Source organism: Lepisma saccharinum, chromosome 23 (genome assembly GCF_977018435.1).
Source record: "Lepisma saccharinum chromosome 23, izLepSacc3.1, whole genome shotgun sequence".
Taxonomy (NCBI): domain Eukaryota; kingdom Metazoa; phylum Arthropoda; class Insecta; order Zygentoma; family Lepismatidae; genus Lepisma; species Lepisma saccharinum.
Window position 1 is genome coordinate 7,594,809 of NC_139251.1, and position 17,431 is coordinate 7,612,239.

The 17,431-nt window shown below is 36.4% G+C and overlaps 1 protein-coding gene across 4 annotated transcripts in view; it reads left to right on the plus strand.

Annotated features, from left to right (window-relative positions):
• The first annotated feature begins 5,290 nt into the window (after positions 1–5,290).
• LOC146005227 (uncharacterized) overlaps positions 5,291–17,431 on the plus strand; it is a 64,545-nt gene continuing 52,404 nt past the window's right edge. For 3 of the 4 annotated variants that reach the window (XM_083144306.1, XM_083144308.1, XM_083144309.1), the window contains exons 1-2: positions 5,418–5,548; positions 14,423–14,513. In XM_083144306.1, coding sequence (XP_083000432.1) covers positions 5,537–5,548; positions 14,423–14,513 — 103 coding nt within the window. In that variant the 5' untranslated portion in view covers positions 5,418–5,536. Of the gene's footprint in view, positions 5,549–14,422; positions 14,514–17,431 lie in introns of all 4 variants that reach the window. The other variant, XM_083144307.1, reaches the window with a different exon arrangement.

The window sequence follows — 17,431 nt, forward strand, 5'->3', positions numbered from 1 at the left end:
GAAGAATGCACCAATTAATACTGTATTAAATAAAACAGAACTTTTAAAACTTATAATCAAATCATTTGTGAACTATGATTTAAATTTAGAGAGAGCAGCACATACCTGTTTAATTTAATTTGGATGAGTTAACTTCTGAAGCCTGCCATTTCCGAGCTTTCTTCCAGTGTAACTGCACTGCCCTTTGAGCCCTAGCTGCTGCGTTCAGGTGGCGGAACGAGCAGAATACTAATTAAAACAAATATGTGACAAATATATATATATATATATATATATATATATATATATATATATATATATATATATATATATATATAAACAACGTGTTGAAGCTATTGACGGCGCCAAAGAAAAGACAGACGAGAAACGTGGAGAGTGCAGTGATATTTTACGGGAAGCAGTCACGTTTATTACACCCTTACATTTACATACAATATTAAATAGTTCTGCTTTTAGATCTCGCACAATGCCTTTTTCACAAAAATGGACAATCCCGCATTTTTTATATCAATCAAGCTGTAATATTTTAGATTTCTTCCGTTAGTTTTCACAGATTTCCATAGCATTTAGGCATGATTTTAGTTGACAAGAACAAAATAGCAGTGTCTGCTGCCACGTTCTTTTTCTGCTGGTATCTCAAAAAAGATGCGCGTGGCAGTAGATTCGGTCTTTGTTTTATCGTGATTTCATCATGCTATGTATGCAATTACGTCTGTAACACATACTGTGAAGTTGTAGCGATTACTTTCACAAAAATGTTTTAAGATTATGTCCCTCAGCATTCTTCTAATAATTAATCTAAATGCTCTCCTAGTTAGGTTAGGTTCTGTTAGCATTAAAATAATATCGCTAAATGCTTTCTAAAGAAAAATATTCTAAATTGCCTGTACATTCATTCCCACTAATCATAAATTTCCATTTCTCTCGTCTTAATCAGTTCTTAAGATTTGTAACATACTCTTAGCAGACGAATTACGTGGCAGCAGCAAATTTGACGCTTATTCTTACTGCTGACACGTGCGTGGCAGCAGACTCGGCCAAAAATAAATCCAACGCGCTTCCCTTAAGCCCCTATCACACGGAACTGGATTTCTATTTGGAATGCTCTAGTTGACGCTGGACTGGCTACCCATTTGCTAGTTTTCGCCTCACACGGTACTTGTTACACCGTACTTGTCGATAGTCTTTCGTTCCCATAATGGCGGCCGCGCGAGATGTAAACAACGTATCACTTCACACTTTTAAAATACGATAACTATCCAACCGAGAGGAATATCGCATCGCATTAAATGGTTTTAGGTAGAGAAGAACGGCGCTGATAAAATACGTACTTTACAACGTTTACTATACACGTATGGAAGAATATTTTAGCTTTTTCAATTGTAAACATGCCTTTCGTGTTGTATGCACTCGGAAGCCACAGACAAAAAAAGGCTACTTCACAAACTCACAGAATATCTTCACATGGCCAAACTTTGCTCTGATTGGCTGTTCCACAGAATCTAGTCGAAGAAGTTAGTAGCAATTAGAACATGTCCTATTCCTCAAAACCAGTCAAGCAGTCAGCCAGGCGGCCATGATTACTACCCAGCAGGGTTGGCAAAATTTGTGTTTTTTTTAAAATGAACAAAACAAACTGTTTTTTTTGTTTAAAACATGTTTTTTTTGTTTTAAACATAGTTTTAAACATGAGTTAAAAAAAACATGTTTTAAACATGTTTTAAACAAAACAAATTCAACCTTTTCCCAGTAAATTATAGTTAAAGTCGTTAAAGAGAAAAAAGACTCATTTTTATGAGTACAATGGCGACAAGGACAGTATATTTACCTTTGGAGATAAGGTTTACCATACTGCAGGGTAGGGGTGTGCGGTACAGAATTTTTTGGGTCGGGACGGAAAATTCTTTAAAACCCGACATTCGGGACGGGGAAAATTCTCAATTTCCCGAAAAAGTCGGAAAATTTTTGGGACGGGATGTGTTCGAAATTTCCCAAAGCTCTTGAAATCTCGAATACTACCCGTAATTTCCATCTTAAGTGCTTGTTTTTGCACTTCTGGTACAAAACCACAATGCAGAGAACGTCTAGAATTGACGACGTTTTAAAATGACCATTCGGAATTTCCAGACTGCTTGGGATCCCAAAAAGTCGGGAAGTCATTTCCGAAAGTCGGGATCCGGACTTTTCGGGATCTCGCACACCTCTACTGCAGGCATAGGCGCCGACTCCATGGGGTTTGGGGGGGGGGCCTCGAGCCCCCCAAATAATTTTTCTTAAGAGGATCTAATGTATTATTTTGCTTCTCTTGTAAAGTTTACTCTGAATTGTGCCACATGAAATTAACTTTTAATACACATTTAAAATTTTCTAGACCATCAACTTTGGGGGACTGAAACCGCTAAACCATCAACTTTGGTGAGTCTATGACCAGAGACAGCAAAACGCATGATTTATTACTAGTATATACTAAGTATGTATCTAATTATGAGTATTGTCAAAATTTTTACTATAAAGGAGTTTCAAAAGACGATGTGCATGAACTAGGGTAGTGGATGGGACGTTCGGGTTACAAATGGCTCTCGCATGACATTCAGAACGAGATCATTGATATAAAAGGGAGATCTGTTTTGCGCTCCGTGGTAACAGATAATAAAAGTCGGGAATATTTTGCTATTATGGTTGATGAAACTTGTGACATATCCATCCGTGGACAATTGATATTCTGCATTCGAACTGTGAATAAAAAATGATATTTTTGAGGAATTCGTGGGCTTTTATTAGGGGTGTGCGGGACGGGAAAAATTTTCAATTTCCCTACTGAGTCGGGAAATGTTCAAAATTTTCCGAAGCTCTGAAAATCTCGAATTATACACATCATTTTCACTTTAAGTGATTTCTGGATTAAAAACTAACAATTTACGGTAAGTTCCAGAAATTGACAATGCAGAAAACGTCGAGAAATAACGACATTTTCAAATGAGCATTCGGTATTTCCCGACTGCACGGGATCCCGAAAATTCGGGAAATCATTTCCCGAAGTCCGGATCGGAACGGGAATTTTTTTCCCGATCCCGGTCCTGACTTTTCGGGGCCCCGCACACCCCTAGCTTTTATGAGATTCCGAACACTGAGGCCAAAACTTAAAAAAGGGAGAGAGTGAGTCATTCATTAATTTATTTCAGTGATCAGAGCCCCCCCAATAATTTTGACAAGTCGGCGCCCGTGACTGCAGGGACAAAAGTTGTGGGTAATAGCCCCCCTTTTTCCGCCACTACTGAAGTAGGTTAGGATTTATATTCATCTAAATTTCAAGAAACTAAATATTATAGAATTCCTATCCTCGTCCTGAAAAAATCACGGTGAAATATTTCCTGCTGCCTGAACAGTTTATATAGCAGAAAATAACCTGCAGTGCCATAATAGATTCTCCAGATGAATTTTTTCAAAGTACAAAATCATGTTACCAAAAGTAAGCATCTGCGCTTCATTCAGTTATACAAACCTATGAATCGTATCGCAAAAGAAAAAAAAAATCACGTCATGATCAAAATCACGCATTTTGTATTTAGATATTAGTTTCCATTTCAAGCTTCCACCAGTCTCAAACTTACAGGACGATACGAAACAAGGAACTGAGAGGTTTCGATTTCTACAGTAAAGCAAGGGTCTTTCTTGTCGCACAACAATTTTGCTACCTTGTGCATACATAGGGTGCGTTCCGAAAGTCTTAACGAAACGAACGCATTCAACGAAAATAACTGGGCTCGTGAATCTGGTGAAACCAGTTATTTTACAGACTTATGGGACACGCTAGGCGAAAGCGCAGGCGCAGCGTTTTGTTTCGAGAAAGTTTGCGCATGGCGTCAGCGGAAGGAATGTCCTTATGGGAAAAATAAACTCTATTATGGCCACTGTTACTCATTTTAATCACATTCTAAGAACGGTCAAGGCATACTTATCTTGTGCATGTTGCTTCATATCGCTATCTGTTAAAATTATAATACATTTTCCGAACTAGTGCAGTTTGAATCCATCAGCACGCGCTTTGTCTGCAAGGAGCAGACGATTTTCACGGAACAAACCAGCATCCTGGCCCGTGCGTTTGGTGAATCTCGTTCTTGCACGAAACGCACGGAATGCGACTTTTGGGACAGCATAATGAAACGCACGGAAGCACTTATGAAACGGCCAGTTACCATAACTCGTTTAACGCGTTAAACTCGTGCGACTTTCGGAACGGGCCCATAGCTAGCCTGTCTAACCTAACAACATAGGCATTTGGCCTAAAATTAAAAAGCTTTCTCCCGTGACGTCATAACATAAGGTTGCTCAAGTGTTGTGCGATAAGTGAGACCTGTAAAGCACGGATTAATTGACACAGATTCAATGAAAAACAGGGTTGCCAAACAAAAAAATTATCACAGACTATATAATATCTACCACCAAAATGTGTTTTAAACACTTGTAAAAAAAACATGTTTAAAACACATTGTTTTAAACGTTTAAAACATTTGTAAATAAAACAAAGCCGTGTGTTTTAAACGTTTAAAACAAAGTGTTTTAAACACTTTTGTTTTAAACATGCCAACCCTGCTACCCAGAAAGTTAGTTCATCGCCAACTAACTAGAAATCCAGTTCCGTGTGATAGGGGCTTTACATTGGAAGCCTGGAGAAAACGAAACAGGGGTTCCTTCGTAACACGATTTCTTGAAAACCATTTTACACATTTGAATCAACTTTATGATAAATTGATTAGAAAGGACGAATCTTAACAGTAAAAGTTGTAACTTTTCCCCTGCTACTAGATTTTAGAAGATATTCGTTGTCAAATATCTCAATATTTGCATAAGGAACCAGGCTTTCCCGTACCGAGCGTTTCGACGATGACGTAATGCATCCACGGACAACTGCGCCGCCGAACGAGCACGTTTAAAACAAAGTGTTTTAAACACTTTTGTTTTAAACATGCCAACCCTGCTACCCAGAAAGTTAGTTCATCGCCAACTAACTAGAAATCCAGTTCCGTGTGATAGGGGCTTTACATTGGAAGCCTGGAGAAAACGAAACAGGGGTTCCTTCGTAACACGATTTCTTGAAAACCATTTTACACATTTGAATCAACTTTATGATAAATTGATTAGAAAGGACGAATCTTAACAGTAAAAGTTGTAACTTTTCCCCTGCTACTAGATTTTAGAAGATATTCGTTGTCAAATATCTCAATATTTGCATAAGGAACCAGGCTTTCCCGTACCGAGCGTTTCGACGATGACGTAATGCATCCACGGACAACTGCGCCGCCGAACGAGCACCCCCTGGGTGGAAGGAATTATGAAATTAGATGCAATAGGATAAACTTGAACGTATTTGTGTATTTTCACAATATGCTGTATTTTGTGTGCTATATTTGATGTACTCATGAAATGGGGGTAAGTGCGATTATGTTTTAGTTTCTTCTCTGTTGCGTCGTTTCTCAGCGGAGTGTTTTGACATGTATGTTTGCTTCTCAAAGTTCTTAATTAAACCGACACACCAATGTATTGTAAGGTAAGAAAACTTTGAGCACTGGTTTAGGGTGTGTAAGTTCAACTAAGTTGATTTAGAAGTACTGATTGCGGTACCAGTGTCATACATCGGAGACACATTAAAATCGGATCCTGTAAATTTGAAGAAATGTGTTTTCGCTATATCTAACTGTTACCAAATCTGATATTTTGTGTCTCGCATGGTTCGTACTTACCAATTATGAATTGCGGAATGTAGTTCAAAGTGCCAGTATGCTTTTTACAGGAAAGCAAACACAATTTTTCACATAGAGAGTAACCCTTTTCAGTACTACTTTACTATACCGGAGACACCTATCAATTATTTATTTCGCAATTTTTTACATTGCTAACGTACTATTCTGCATTGCGGAACATTTTTTTAGGTGAAATAATGAATTTATAACGAAAAATACCTAAATTTTTTAAATAAATTAAACACATTTCACGAAATTTTTTAACCAAAGAAAGTTGAATTTTTGACAAAGAGTAATTATTAAACAATTGACATTAGCCCAAAAATTCACGATAGCCCCACGAACCATCACGGGGACGAGGTATGCCTACTAGGGGTATACCCTACTAGGTTAGGTTAGGCCTGTTAGGTTAGGTTCCATTAGTACTCCTTTCGTTCAATTTAGAATGTATGGACAACATCGGTTTATCTCGATGACGTTCAGAAAGCAAATGGCGGCAGCAGCAATAGCGCGTCGGAAATAGATTTTCGTAGAAAACCACATTCGTTCTCATTGAAATGGATCAAAGCTACATTCCCGAACATCAACAACGCTACAGAAAATGATTTGCGTAAGTACTTTCTCCTGTAAATTTGAAGAAATCCGTCTCCGGTATAGTAAAGTGATACCGGCGAGGAAAAATTTCCTTAAGGAGAAAATCGAGAAAAACCGATGTTGTCCGGATATGCGTGATTGAACGTATTGAGGACATTTTTTGATCATGAAGCACATATTTAGGGGTGAAATGAGTGCTAATGGAACCTAACCTAACCTCGTAGGCATACCTCGTTCCCGTGAATGGTTAATGAAGCTATCGTGAACAGAAAGTGTAAAAAGAAAAACTTACTTACCCTAAGAATGCTGGAGCGCCAGCTGTCTGCTAGCATGGTTTTGAATGATGCACTGAATTATCACTGGGAATAAACGTATATTACACTATCTAGAAGTTTTTGGAACCTGTTCTTCTTTAACACGCATTCACAACGCGGACACAAAGACAAGCATGCAGTGTTGTTAACTCCCATCGGTTACCACCAAAAGGCAAGAAGGACGTATACTAGACTCTAGCCGGTTTGGTTCTGTTAGCATTAAAATGAATTCTACTAAGGTTCCGATTTACTTCTACATTCATTCCCACGCTTCTACGATATTTACTGTCGGTTGTCTACAGAGAATATTTTGTCCATGAGAAGTGCGTAAGGTAATTTCAAGTTGTTTTTATCAACATAAATAACTTTTAGAGTCCAAACAGCACTGATTACTTTAAGGAGAAGGTTCAAATTTCGTGTGACAATGATTTCCAAAATTCTATGATAGTTAGTCTTTGTGCTAGGAGAAATCATAAAACAATCGGAACCGTTACCGATGGTCATACTATCCCGAATGGTTTTTGGGGCTATGCGGGAATTTTTCTGTTAAGAAGGTGGAAACACTGCTTTGCCCTTTGAAACACAACGCTAGTCAAGATTTGCCCGCCAATTTGCGTGTTCAGGAAGTGAGAAAAGAACAAACAATAATTACTCGATATGTCGACAATAGATACTAATTTCATTAAAAAATGCGAAATCTCTTGTTAAACAATCTTTCACAATGCAGAATAAGTAAGTACGAATGTCAACAATTACAGAATAAACTAGTTACAGACAATTCCCAGCTTTGATAGTTTTACCGAAGATAGTAATCTGTGTGGTGTGAGGAAAATGGCGACTCTGAAGGTAGGAAATAAAGTTCTTTCTTTCGTAAGTTTTTTTAGTAAATTTTAGTTGGGTACATATTAATAATACATGCCATTCGTTCATATTTCGCATATTCAATATTTTAGGACACTTGATCACGATTTTGTAGTTATAATTTGTCCCTTCAGTGCTACGGAACTGAGATTTATTTACGGTGCACCACAAACCATTCACAGTAAGGTTAGGTTAGGCAAACATAGTTATAATTTGGGGTCGTAATTTCGTTCTTTAGGTATTGGAACATTTTTTCACACACCATTCACACATAGCCCCCCAAACCATTCAATGTAAGGTTAGGTTAGGCTCAGTTACAATTTTGGGTCATAATTTCGTTCTTTAAGTATTGGAAACACGTAAATCATGAGCAATCATGCATTGTCGGTTGCTATCATGAAACCCCTTTTTTTCGAATTTCTACACGTGACCCCCAAATATTAACTGCAGATTCGTGATTAGGAAACCAAAATCGTTAAATATGCGAAATATGAACGAAATTGGGGAATGGTCTGGTATTTTAAAATTGCTCCGAAAGTTTTAACTCGCTTTAAATGTATATGAAAATACTTTGGTAACACTTGCACCTCCGAACAACGCATTTCTTCATTTTGACAGGAGAAACTACTTACGGAAATGAGTTTCGGTAGCATTCTAAAAGTCCGTGGAGGTATTTTCTGTCATCGTTGAATCTGTTCAACTGGTAATTCATGTATTTTTGAAGAGAAATATATGTGTGATGCAGAATTGCCGTTGCTTTTGTTAGCTTCCTCTACGTGGATGACGTAACCTCCTGTCAGTGTTTCCAACCATGCCATTGTTTCACCTGAAGATGGTGAAACAAAATATACATTCCTGACCCGAAATTTTAACTATGTTTGCCTAACCGGGAATGGTGTGTGGGCATTTTTCGGTTATAACCCCAAATTTTAACTATGTTTGCCTAACCTAAACATGAATGGTTTGTGGAGCTATCCGTGAATGGTTTGTGGGGCTAGCCGTGAATGATTTTTGGGGCTATGCGTGAATGGTCTGTGGGCAGACAACAATACAAACTTCACAATGTTATTTTGAAGTAGAAAGCTTATACACATTGTTGCACCAAAGAAACAAGGGCTAGAGAAAATGAAAACAAAAGTGTTGTTGTGCCAAAGTCTCGGGTCTTCTTTATTTTTCTTTGACCAATTTTGCTTCATGGTATAGATTTTGTTCGTAGTATTTTGCATTGTTGTCATCGCCAGTTCGGAGTTACCAGGAAAGAAAATAATTAGTACACTTCAGTGACATGTCAAAAAGTTCTTTAAATTTGTTACAGAAAAAGAGTGGGTTGCAAGCAGAATGTAGATAGAGACTGTTGCCAACTAGTTTTGGTAGTTGGAGTTAAAGTTTCACTTTGTAGAATTTTGTTACACTATTTTGACTTCATTAGTGTCTGTATGTTGGTTTTGTTTTGTTTACTTACAAATTGTGGTTGTGAGGTTGTTTTGAGGAAGTTGACAATTTTGTATTCACAGAAAGTTTTAATATTCGTAAAGTGTTTGAAGACTGTAAAGGAATCTCTCGGAACTTTATTATTTAATTGGCAAACCTAATTACAGCATAGAGTGAACTGTCTTTCTTGTCATCTGTGCCCAAGGGGGCCATGGCCTTCCATCTGAAACCATAAACTATTTGAAAAGAATGAAACCTATAGAAACTTAGGAAAATAGCATTGCTGATTTTTCAGATTTTGCCCTTGCATAATGCATTAGTTGTTCGTGGAAAGAGACAGTCTCCAGATGTTTGCAATATTTGGGATTTTGGTTTTATAAAAGGCTACTAAGCCCGACGACAGGTTAAGTTTGCAGCAGGTTTTATGTATTAGTCCACTCGATAACGGCACTCAGCATCTCCCGTGCCAGTCTTGGCTCAACTGCCAAGCTGTTAAATTAGCAGTATTACATCTCAACTACATTATGTGTGTATGTTTGAGTCTATATATGCGAAAAGTTGCTGCAAACTTAAACTGTCCCAGGGCTTAGATGCCCCAATTTAGTCAGGACAGTCCTTCCTTCCTTTTTAAATCTGGTCCCAGCTTTCTTGAATGTCGTCATTATTTGTTGAATTCATATTCATGCATGTTTTTTTTAATTACAAGAATCATTGCTAATATGTAGGATTTAATTGGTATGTTCATTTATCCATAGAGGATTTTCTAAACAAGAAATATCATGACTAGTGTTATGGTTTCTATGAAGAACATTTTGGTAAAATATGAAATAAATAGTTGCAAATTATGAAATATTAGGTAATTTTTTTTATTCTGCATTGAAGGACAAAATTTACTTGGAGTATTAAAGTACAAGAAGTTTATCCATATTTTCTTGTTAGAGAAGGTACACTCCACATCACATAATATGATGGAAGCATACTTTCACCAAGCTGCATTCTCTAGCTGAATGTTCATTGTAATGACTGTGAGAAACCAGAAGGTTTAAGCTAGTTCGACTTGGTGCCAAAAACTTTTCTTTCAGCAGAGAATGCCCTGGAGATAAGAAATATGTTTTTTTCATTAACTGTTATGGGTACTTGTACAAGAAAATCAAAGGAAAGCAAAAAACCAAAACAAAACAAAAAAATATGAATTTACAGAATACATTATTCAAACACTTCTGAGAATTGAATGTAAACCATGAGCACCAAGCTCTATGCCATTTGGTAGCCTAAGTGTAAGTTATACATTAAGTATACTATGAAAACCAATTTACGTTGAAATAAAAAAATTGGAAATTACGTGTGTATGTATATGCAAGTCTACCATAGGGTTGGTGGTCACATCTAGTACCCAATGTCAATTTGGGTCTTCTCTTTTTTCCACATTTACGGATTTGCAGCTTCCAAAAGAATCTGGATTCTGCATTACCATTTCAACAGCTACAAAGTGAAAGAAGTTGAAACTTTTGGGAACTTAAGGGTAATAAAAACTGTACTTAAAGTGGTTCTTGTTCTGAAATTACACCATTTCAATCCCATTCCTAGCACTTTCCTCTGGGTTTCTAGGGTATTTCAAACATTAGAAAACTCACAAAATGCATTAAAAGATAATATTTGTAGAGAGGTTAAAATTGGAAGTTTGGAGATTATTGATAGTCAAGAGACCCTTACCACATTATTGCATTGTGTGATGGAAGATGGAGAGCTGTACCTTTCTATAGACTTTTAAGAACATCTCTACTATTCACACACAATTACAAATTTGTCATTGGGAATTGGCTTCTTTAAATTTAAATAGAAAAATGGTAATCAGGTGTATTTTTATAGTTGACAAGAGTAATAAATTTTAGTTATTTAGTAATTCCAACAGAACAACCACATAAAACTCAATTAGCTCAAAAAAATCAAGTATAAAATGAAGATAGTTTCAAAGATTCCTGTTGAATGAGGCATGTAAAGTTATTAAGATATTATTATTAAGTTATTATTATTGGTATGAAATGTGAAAAATAATTGTGCCGGATCTTCAGTCATTTCATATATCAGGTAGAAGAGTCCCCCAAGTATATAAATTCAAAGCTATATTGCGCTACACCTCGCCCACAATACAGTGATGATATACTACAAATTATGTTTCCAGCAATAATAATGCTGCCCAGATGATTCATTTCTTAATACGGGCCTCCCCGATGGCGCAGTGGTAGCGTCATTGCCTTGTAATCAAGGGGTCCCTTTACAACCTCAGCTTTTAACTCTTTCGCTGCGCTCGTCGCATTTATGCACAGCACGCCAGGTGCCTTGCTCTGCGGAAGTCGCATTATTGCGAGTTCATACTTCCACTCGCTGCGGGTGTTGCATTTCCACAGTACGTCGCTTTTAGTAGCCTTCAGACATCTGTTGATACTATTTGGAACTATTTGAACTTGTAGTTTTGTTTATATCCATATGATGTCGCTAATTACGCCTCCGTTTAGAATACGAGCATTGAGTGCTCTGACATGTCAGTTTCAAATGCATGTTCGAATGTAAACAACATGGCTTCGTCAAGTCGTCAACACTTGTCTGATAATGATGTTACTCAACTCTTGAATCAGAAGGTGAATTAAGTTGGGACGATAATAGCGACAGTTTTTATGAGACTTGAAGTGGTGACAGTGATTGTGTAGTGTCTGATGAAGAATTTGTACCGCTGTCATCATGGAGCAGAGTGCAAAGCAGCATTGATCTAGGTGCGGGAAGTTCGACACAGGCAAGTGCTAAGTTACTTGGTGACAGTACAGTATTTAGCACACCATTTTCTTGTTTTATCAAATATTTCCCCCGCTCAGTATTTGAACACACAGCAGAACAAACTCAAGTTTTCGCCACCCAGTATCTTGATACTACTTACGAATTTCCATGCCGCTCCACCACTCTGCGTCATCCCGTGTTTTGAGAAATACCATACCATCAGGAACTACAGAATGGTTTGCCAGTGCAAGGAATGATTTTTGTAATTTCTCTATAAGATATTTTGCAATGCAATTTTTTAAAATTATTCTTTCTAAAATTTTTTTTTTTTCAAAATTTCAAAATTTTTCAAAATATCATACCACCAGGGACTACAGAATGGTTTTATAGTGCAAGGAATGAATTTTGTAAGTTCTCTCTCATATATAATGCAATGTAATTGTGAAAATTATTTGTTTATAAAAAAAATATTTTTTCAAATTTAATTACGCAGCCAAGGGATATTGTGTGCCAGAGAATTCCGCAGCGAAAGAGTTAATCGGTCAGAATATTTTAAGATTTTAGTTATATGGCATCACAGTTATGTTATTTTACTTGTATACTTATGGTAAGGGGACTGGACACCGTTTAACATGATGGGTGCAAAATAGCCTGAGTGCTTAATGCACCCAAAATTTTGCATTCAAATTCATACTAGACAGGATGTTTTTGGAACTGTGAAATTGATTGAACTTCCTCAAAGAGCACAAACTAAGCAAATCTGACCAGATTGAAGAATTCATTTTGCACCTGCAAGAAATAAGCGATGCCCTCTTGAAGTATTTCCCAAATGCAATGCACAAGACTTTCGAAAATTATTCATGAGTAAAATACTACTCGTGATTTGACATCTTACACTCCTGTGAATGTTACCAACATTTGTATCTTGTTGGATAGCAGATGTCACAAGGAAGTAATTTAAGTAATTTGTACGCTTCTTGTCATACCATTTTTGTTATTAATACGTTGCCAAGTAAACTAAGAGTGCATTTTTTAATCATCATGTGTAAGTTTACTTACATGTGATTGTTATTTGGGAAAAACTTTTTTTTTACGAACCACTTATTTGTTAGCTATCAGAAAACGCTGAAATAAGTGGCATACAATGAGCAGTTTTTCTCAATTCATCTTTTATGTGGAAAATTGTCGTTCTTTAAAAAAACAATTGAAATTCGATTATCTCGAAAACTACTAATTTTCGGACAGGGTATCATGTAGTCAAATTTATTGCAAATTGCCTCTACTTTAACCCCTTTCAGGGAATACATCTAATTACCAGTCACCCTGTATATATATACAAAAATCACTCCCCTCCAGAGACAAGATTATTAAAAGTTTTTTATCTGGAACATTCCTTCCCAGGTGTTCCAGCAGGTGGCCTTCTCCTGCCAACTGTTGTTTTACCTGACAGGTGATTTAGATAAACATTTTCTTTCATCTGATTGTACACCTTATCTCATGCTGTTTTTCCTTATCCTTTCTTTCTTCATTCCTCTTTCTAACACCTTCCATTCTTTCTTATCTTCAGTCCCCCATTCCAGTCCATTGTGTCTCTCCCCCTTTGTTCTCTATTTCCTTGGCGTCCTTCCATTTTCTCACTAGTACTCTCTTCTCCCTATCTGCTTAGCCTCATCCAACTCTGTCATGTACTGTTTCTCTCGTGCAAACAAGAAAAAGGAAAACAGAGAAGAGGAAGAGGAAGGGATTATCTATGAAGTGAAGTGTAAAGAATGTCAGATAGTGTACATAGGAGAAACAGAGGATGAAAGACAGGTTGAAAAGCATAGGGATGATGTAGGACTTAAGAGAAGGAGAAATGCGATATTTAAGCGCACGAGAGAAACAGTACATGACATAGAGTGGGATAAGGCTAAGGAGATAGGAAGGGAGAAGGAAGGAGGCCAAGGAAATAGAGAAGAAAGGGTGAGAAGAGACAATGAAATGGAATGGTAGACTGAAGATAAACAAAAAATGGAAGGTGTTAGAAAGAGTGGAAATGACAATTGTGAAGGAGAAGTAAAGAAGGAAGAGGAATGAAGAAAGAAAGGATAAGGAAAAAGAGCATGAGATAAAGAGTCCAACCACTTTCCAGATGAAAGGAAATGTTGATCTAAATTACCTTCAGGTGAAACAACAGTTGACAGGAGAAGGAAACCTGCTGGAACACCTAAAAAGGAATGTTTCAGATAAACAACTTTCTAATAATCTTGTGTCTGGAGGGGAGTGATTTGTGTGTGTGTGTATAATATATATATATATATATATATATATATATATATATATATATATATATATTCCTGTTATGTACCTTATTTCATTTGAGGGCCTCCTCGATGGAGCAGTGGTAGCGTCGTCGCCTTGTAATCAAGGAGTGCTGGCTTCAATAACCACTGGAGGCACATAGTGGTTTGGATGCCACTTTAAACTGTAGGTCCAGTCCCAATTAGCCTTTCTGTGCATAAAGTGGACTTAAAACAACAAATCAATTATTTCATTTGTATTAGGTACAGAGTCTGAAGAAGACTTTGCTAGAAGGTTGAAACGTAACTTTTAGTTTTATATTTTAAAATAAAATGAATTCTGCCTTGCTCAGCATATCGAGTTTTTGGTTAAGATGTATATCTCACAAATACAGTCGTAAGTAATTGAGCTCAAATTGTTTCATTGCAGGACCCACAGTTCTGTGGTTTCCAATTGTTAGGGGACAGTATGCTCTTACGTTTTTCAGAAAGTCTTCTGGGATACCACACTGAAGTATCAGGTAGGAGTGAATTCACTTTTTGCAAATACATTGTAAGTAGTGCTCGGAAGTTGATAACCTAAAAAATATTTTAAAAAAATTACCTTAAAAGTTTTAAAACCTGATCCTTAGAATGACCTTAAAATTATTAAAAAATGACCTAAAAATAATTTCCACCCTTAAAATGAAATCTCTTTTTTTCATAAATTACAAGAGACTAGGTGAATAGTTTGATAAAATCTGTTGTTTTATGGTTTAAACTATCAAAGTGAGAAAAGCAATTAAATTGTAATGTAGTTTTCTATATTCTTACTTCAAGGTTACATAAATACTCCACAAGGTTTTTCTGTGCAAGTTTTTCACCTCCTTTGAGTTGATCTGGCACGATACAGTAGTTGGTCAGCATCTGAAAATACAGTTTTGTTTCGTGTGCATCAGATTATATTTTTTATGTTGTGACTAATTTTACTTTAAAATCACAGATTAAAGCGATAATAGTGACCAAGAAGGGAAACTCAAAGTAGGCTTCAATCAAAGTACTTTAAGTTTGCTGCAAGAAATGTAAATTTTCCACAAATATTTCCAATGCAAAAGATTTCAGTTAAAAATAATATTGTGCTTTTGCATTGACCATATTTACGATTAATGGCGTACTTGCTAAAGAGACCATGTTAGGAAATTTAAACATGCAAGTTATACGAGGGCCGGTGGAAAAGTTTCTGCAATTGATATGAATAAAATACATGTGAAATTCTGGGAATGGCTTTAATGTGTTTCATAGTATTCACCCTTAAGATCAAAACATTTTTGCATACACTCAAACCAATTTTGAAAGCATTTTTTTCAACTTTGAAGCTGATACCTCAGAAACCACTGTTCAGAATGCCTTCAGGTGACACAAATTGTTCACCATGCATTTTATGTTTCATGTGTGGGAACAAAAAGAAGTCATTAGGTGATAAATCAGGTGAGTACAGACAATGAGTCATTAATTCGACATTTTTACTGGACAGAAAATGAACAGTTCGGTGTGCTGACTGGAAACTGGCGTTGTCGTGGTGAAGAATAATGCGACTATTTGGGTTGGTTTTACGCAATTCATTGATGACCTCTGGTAAACAAATTATTGTATACCACTCAGCCTTTACAGTCCTTCAATCTTCCAAAGCTATTGTTGCCACATGTCCGGTATAACCGAAGAAACAAGCAATCATTTGCTTGGCAGCACTCCTCAAACGAACAACTTTTGTTGGTTTCGGCTCACTTTGAAACACCCAAACAGTGGATTGCTGTTAAGTTTCGGGTTTATATGAATAGATTCAAGTTTTGTCCCCTGTAACGATGTAGTACAGCAAATTTGACTTGCCTCGGGTGATTTTTTTTTAGCATTTCTTTACAACAATTTACACGAGCCTGTTTTTGGGCTTCGGTCCAACAGCTTGAAAGTTTCCGTACGTTCAGATGACCATGCAAAATCGTATGTATTGCTTTCATGTCAATATTCAAGCATGCCTGAATCTCACTGTATGATCTCTCTCAATCATTTCACGCACAGCATCAACATTACTGGCAACAACAGATGTGGATGGACAACCTTCACGAAATTAATCACTGAGAAATGTGCGACCACGCTGGAATTCGGCAAACCAATTGTACACAATCCTATTGGATGGTGCTTCATCTCCAAAAGCCAAATGAAGTCGCTCAATGTATTGTTTCGGTGTTAAACTACATTTGAAATCATAAAAAAATCATTGCCCGAAAGTGTTCAAGAGAAATTTCCATTTCTCACACGAAACCATTTCTTCAAACTTCTGTGAAAAATAAACGAATAGGCTTAAACAAACAATCAAATATAATTTAAACATAAAAAAGGGTCTATTCTTTCGATTTTTATAATAGCGGAACACTAGCGCCACTGTTGGTGGTAGTTTGCAGAAACGTTTCCAACTGCAAATGCATTTAAAATTCATGAAACAACTGGGAAGGAGAGAAAATAAACTTTAAAAAAATGTTTAAAAATTCTAAATATACGGGGTCATTCCATTTGAAATCGCTCAGAGCAGGTTGCTTTATAGTCATGGATTTGTTTCCAATTTTTTTACTGACACATATTTGATCCAATATGACAAATATGTAACATTAGACTTGTCCAACAAAATGTTGAAAGTTACAAGTTTTTGAAAATTTGAAGATTTTCAGAAATTGGTGGACAAATGAATGCACCATGTGACACAAAGCACGTCATACCTAGGAAACTATGTGGAGTATTTTGATGATTTAGGTATTGTTGGAGAGGAGAAGGACAGCCCTAACAGAAAATAACTGTGTTACTACTATTACTTGCTCAGAAAGTAGAAAAATCTTTAAAGAAAATAATATGTTCTGATGAAAAAGACACTTCACTTTGTGTAATTCTTTGATATTGAGTCCCAGGTTTTACCACAATGAAAATTGTTACACAGCATAATCAATACACATTCAACATAATATTACAAAATCAGAAATGTAATATTGTTCAAAATAAAAATATCACAGGTTTCAGTATTCAATGTATGAGCCATGTTTCCACTGACACAGTTATATTTTTGATGAATGCCCCTAAAATACTCACAAATTACCACTAATATCAGACACATACTATTGTTAGAAATGTTGAATACATGGGAGAAGAATTACTGTGATGTTTGTTCACTTTTTAACTTGGAGAAATTGAACTAAGAGCAGAGATTTTGTCCATAATACACATGGGTCAGTGCATACCGAATGGTCCAGCACTGGTTGCTTGACCATTTTAATAATTTTCAGTGTTTTAGTGGTTCTAACCCCTATGCAAGGGTAGTTCAAAGTAGGCATTATTTTTCTATAACTTGACTTAGTTTAAAAATGGTGGATAAAAGGTCCTTGCAGACAGTTGCGATAATAATTATGATAACTCA